This window comes from Impatiens glandulifera, chromosome 1 (assembly GCF_907164915.1).
Source record: "Impatiens glandulifera chromosome 1, dImpGla2.1, whole genome shotgun sequence".
Classification (NCBI taxonomy): Eukaryota; Viridiplantae; Streptophyta; class Magnoliopsida; order Ericales; family Balsaminaceae; genus Impatiens; species Impatiens glandulifera.
The window spans coordinates 65,123,733-65,129,233 of record NC_061862.1 but is presented as its reverse complement, the minus strand read 5'-3'; the positions used below and the strand labels follow the sequence as shown (position 1 = coordinate 65,129,233).

Genomic DNA, 5,501 nt, shown 5'->3' with positions numbered 1-5,501 from the left:
GATCACCATGACCCGTTAAGTAATAACCAGATTTTCAATTTGTTATCACCGGCTTGATTGATCTATTACTTTATTTTTTTTTTCATTTAAACTATATTATTATCCGTTTAAATATAAGTGTTTTGAGTGAAAATTAAAAAAAAAAAAAAAGTGATTTTTTAATCCAAATTTTATGTCATTTGAAATACTATAACAAGTTTTGTTTTGAAAGTTGTTTAAATATAAAAATCCTTATATCCCATTATAATAAAAATACTAAAATATATTTATTTTACTTTTATAAATTTTAAATATAAAAAATTATTTTAATAAATCAACCAGTTAAAAATCTAGATAATCTATTTTTTTTTATTGATTTAAAAACGATTTTTCTACTCACTCCAACAATAAATAACTAACATATATCAGACAAACCCTTAAGAGTGTTTGATGAGGGGGAATTGGAATTGACATTAGATTTATAATTTCAATTCCATGAGAATTGACATTGAATTATAATTCAATTCCTATGTTTGGAAACATTATAGAATTGTAATTCAATTTTCAATTCCTATATTTGGAAAATGATAGAATTGTAATTAAATTCAAATTTCTATATGTTTTCACGTTTTTGGCACGATAAATTAAAATAAAATATCGGTTCAAAATGTTAACTTTTTAAATATTTTTTCACATTTTTGGCACAATTAATACGTTTTTGACATGTTTAACACATTTAATACGTTTTTTTTGCATGTTTAACACGTTTTGACATGTTTAACACATTTAACACGTTTTTTACACGTTTAACACGTTTTTGGCACATTTAAACACATTTTTGACATGTTTAACACATTTCACACTTAAAACACATTTTCACACGTTTAACATATTTTTCATGTTTTTGGTATGTTTAACACATTTTTGACATTTTTAATACGTTTAACATGTTTTTCACACGTTTTGACAAGTTTGACACGTTTTTGATACATTTTGACATGTTTAACACATTTTCACACGTTTAACATATTTTTCACGTTTTTTGCACGTTAAACACATTTTTGACATTTTTAACACGTTTTTCACATTTAACACGTTTTTCACATATTTTTCACATTTTGGCACATTTAACAAGTTTTTGATATTTTTAATATGTTTAACATGTTTTTCATACGTTTTGATAAAATTAACACGTTTTCACGTTTTTAGCACATTTAATATGTTTTTGACATGTTTAACACGTTTAACATATTTTTCACACGTTTAACACGTTTTTAGCATGTTTTACATATTTTTGGCAAGTTTTACACATTTTTGGCACGTTTAACACTTTTTAACACATTTTTGGTACATTTCACATATTTTAACAAGTTAAACACATTTTTGGCATATTTAACACGTTTTCACGTTTTTGGCATGTTTAACATATTTTAAACATGTCACAAGTGTGTTAAATAGGCAAAAATGTATTAAACATGTCAAAATGTGGTAAATGTGTCAAAATTTATCAAACGTGTTAAACGTGCCAAAAATGTGTTAAACATACCAAAATGTGTTAAATATGCCAAAACGTGTTAAACGTGAAAATGTGTTAAACGTGTCAAAAACGTGTCAAAACGTGTTTAACATACCAAAAATATGATAAACGTGTTTAATGTGTTAAAAACGTGTTAAACGCGTCAAAAACGTAAAAACGTGTTAAACGTATCAAAAATGTGTTAAACATGCCAAATAAGTGAAAAACTTGTTAAACGTGTCAAAACATGAAAAACGTGTTAAATGTGTCAAAAACGTGTTAAATGTGTTAAAAATGTGCCAATGTGTCAAAAACATAAAAAATATAGGAAACGTGTCAATGTGTTAAACGTATTTAATGTGTTAGTAACGTTTTAAACGTGTTAAAAACATGGAAATATATCAAAAACGTGTTAAACGAGCCAAATATGTGAAAAACTTGTTAAACGTGCTAAAACGTGAAAAACATGTTAAACGTGTCAAAAATATGGTAAACGTGTTAAACGTGTCAAAAATGTATTAAACGTGCCAAAAATATGATAAACGTGTTTAATGTTTTAAAAACGTGTTAAATGTGTCAAAAATGTGAAAATGTGTTAAACGTGTCAAAATGTGTTAAAACGTGTTAAACATGCTAAATATGTGAAAAACTTGTTAAACGTGCCAAAACGTGCCAAAACGAGCAAAATATGTCAAAATGTGTCAAATGTGAAAAACGTGTTAAACGTGTCAAAAACATGTGAAACGTGTTAAAAACGTGAAAATCGTGTTAAACGTGTCAAAAATGTGTTAAATGTGTCAAGGATGTGAAAAACATATTAAATGTGTCAGAAACGTGTTAAATGTGTTAAAAACGTGTCAAACGTGCCAAAAACGTGCTAAACGTGCCAAAAACGTGTTAAACGTGCCAAAAACATAAAAACGTGTAAAAAACGTGTTAAACATGTTTAATATGTGAAAAACGTGTTAAACATGTCAAAAACATGAAAAATGTGTTAATTTGGAATTACAATTCTGACCTATAAAGATTGGAATTGAGAACTCTAAAATTACACTATATTGAAGAAATTGGAATTCCAATTCCAATTCCAATGTCAATTACAGAGTTATTAAACACACCCTAATATTTATTACCCTAATATTTATTACTTACAAGACTTGAGAAAACATTAGTAAATTTATGTTGCATAAGTTTCATTTTAAAATGTTATCAACTCTCCACATGTATATCCGAAAAAAAAATTACTTTATACAAAAGAAAATATTTACTGAGACTTAGATCTTGACTCGAAAAAGTACACTTAAGAAATCTTTAACTTAATGAGATTTACAAATTATACAAATTTCATGCTAATCCGAACGGTTGAATTTATCCAAACCCAGGGGCGAAACCAGGATAAAAAATTACCTGGGGCTGACTCCAACTTGTATCTCAGATTTAACTTTCTATGTTCCGCTTTTTGTTCAATAAAATTTCCACGATTATTAGAAGATGGAAACTCGTCATGCCCTCTCAATGCACACGCTTACAAAGTGAGCCACCGAGTGCTTTCAATAGTTGCTGTAAGTCGTAATTTGTTATTTTGTTTTTCATCTGAAGACTGTGCATTTAGTACTTTGTTAATATGACAAGGATATTCATTAGATTATCAAGATATTCAACTGCCCTATTATGTGGTGAAATATTATATCCTATATGCATAACAAAAGAGCATCTATCCTCATCATTAACTCGCTTTCAATATTTGAATCCATCTATTGTACATATAGGTTTTGGGGTTGCTTATGTTAAAACAAGAAACATGGAAACAAAAAGCAGCATCTTTCAAAGGAGAGTATTCTAACCAAGTAAATTTCTTAAACCAATGACTTTGGAACCGTCAATTTTGATTTCCAAATTTGGTCGGCGGGTACTCATCCTTAATTGGTTGATATGACCCCATCTTGATATAAGCTCGTCCAATTTTATCCATTTGATTAAAAGGATATTTCCATATCGGAATACGTAATGTTGGATTAAGTTTAAGAGAACTTACATCAACATCAATTCTAGGAGATTTGTTAAGTTCTTGAGTAGGGATATCAAATTCTTTATTTTAACTTGTTTATTAATATTAATTTATATTTTCTTATAAAATTTTGAAATAGTTTAAAATTAAGAAATATAAAACACTATTATTATTATTTTAATTTTTATATTTTACCCTTATAAATAATTTATATTATTAATTATATTGAAGTAAATAAAAAATAATGTATAATTATTATATAAATATAATTTTAAAATAAATAATATTATTATATGATTTATAAAATTTTATATATAAATAAAATATAATAAGTTAAAAGTGAGGTCAGGGTTTGATCTCTTAACCTCATATTCACATTTCAATAACCTAGCCAACTGGGCTAAAATTCACATGGCAAATACATATAAAAATAATTTGGGATTTCAATTTATGTGGGCTCCAAACTATATATATATATATATGCGTTTTGAAGGTATACTTTATGAAGTGTATCCCACTAAAAATCTATTCTTCAACTAATTAAATCAGAACCGGATTCAAATGTAAACAAAGTTTCAAATAAAGACAATGTGAATATGAATTGTCAACTTCATTATCCTCAAAGTCCAAACCAACCCACATGATTTCAAGTCCATTTCACTTCTGTTTTCTTCTATTTATTCGATCTCTCCCCCATTCGTTATCTTCATTCACCTTTCTCTTCTCCAACTCAATTTTCTTTAAGGAATAATTAAGAAAATATGGGTGTTTTTGGGTTAATTCTTTTTCTAGGGTTTTTCGAATTCTCATTTGTGATCACTCATGTTGGTGCTTTTTATGGTGGATGGAGCACCGGTCACGCCACCTTCTACGGTGGCGGAGATGCCTCCGGCACTATGGGTATGTAATAATGTGAACAAATTTCATTAATACTATAAACAAAGTTTTTAATTTTTTTTTTTTGTTACATTTTTGTTTATGAATTTGAAGGAGGGTCATGTGGGTATGGGAATTTGTACAGTCAAGGGTATGGAACAGAGACTGCAGCTCTCAGTACGGCTCTATACAACAATGGACTAAGTTGTGGTTCATGTTACGAAATCATGTGTGTAAACAATAAACAATGGTGTCTAAAAGGAGTCATATTTGTTACCGCCACCAATTTTTGCCCGCCCGGTGGATGGTGTGACTCGCCCAACAAACATTTTGATCTCTCTCAACCGGCTTTTCTTCGTATTGCTCAATATCGGGCTGGCATTGTCCCAGTCGCGTTTAGAAGGTAATATTTTAATTGATAATTTGAATGATTTAAATGATGTAATTAACGAGACATTATTTGAATTAACAGGGTAGCATGTAGGAAAAAAGGAGGGATTAGGTTTACAATCAATGGGCATTCTTATTTCAATTTGGTTTTGATTACGAATGTTGGTGGTGCTGGTGATGTTCATTCGGTTTCTATTAAGGGATCGAGGACCGGGTGGCAGACAATGTCGAGGAATTGGGGGCAAAATTGGCAGAGTAATTCGTACTTAAACGGGCAGAGTCTTTCGTTTAAGGTGACCACGAGCGATGGACGAAGTGTTGTGTCTTATAATGTTGCTCCATCAGGGTGGTCCTTTGGGCTGACCTATACCGGGAGACAGTTTTAGAAAGTGTAGTAAATAAATTATCTAAGGCATAATTTAATTTCTTAAATATAATTAAAGTTATTGTTAGTCTTTTGACTATAACTTTTTTTAATTTTGTGTGTGAAATGATATTATTGTGGGTGATTGGTAGTGGTACCTAACTTGTCCAAAAATGGATAAGGATTATATAGTTTATTTAATAATTTTTTAAAACCGGAATTATTCTCTGTACAATATCTATATAAATCCGTTTCTATATGTATAATTTTTAGCTCAATTCTCCTTCTGTGTGGGTACCCTCAATTCATTGCATATATGGTGAAAAAAGTGAAACAAATACAAGATATATTATATAACATTGTTTTTC

General features: G+C 29.0%; 1 protein-coding gene across 1 annotated transcript; it reads left to right on the top strand.

The window, feature by feature from the left end:
- Positions 1–4,248: 4,248 nt before the first annotated feature.
- Positions 4,249–5,285, top strand: LOC124921215 (expansin-A10-like). Its single transcript, XM_047461844.1, has 3 exons — positions 4,249–4,403; positions 4,494–4,782; positions 4,852–5,285. The coding sequence occupies exons 1-3, from the start codon at positions 4,265–4,267 to the stop codon at positions 5,153–5,155; spliced, it is 732 nt and encodes a 243-aa protein (XP_047317800.1). The 5' UTR covers positions 4,249–4,264; the 3' UTR covers positions 5,156–5,285.
- Positions 5,286–5,501: the final 216 nt, after the last annotated feature.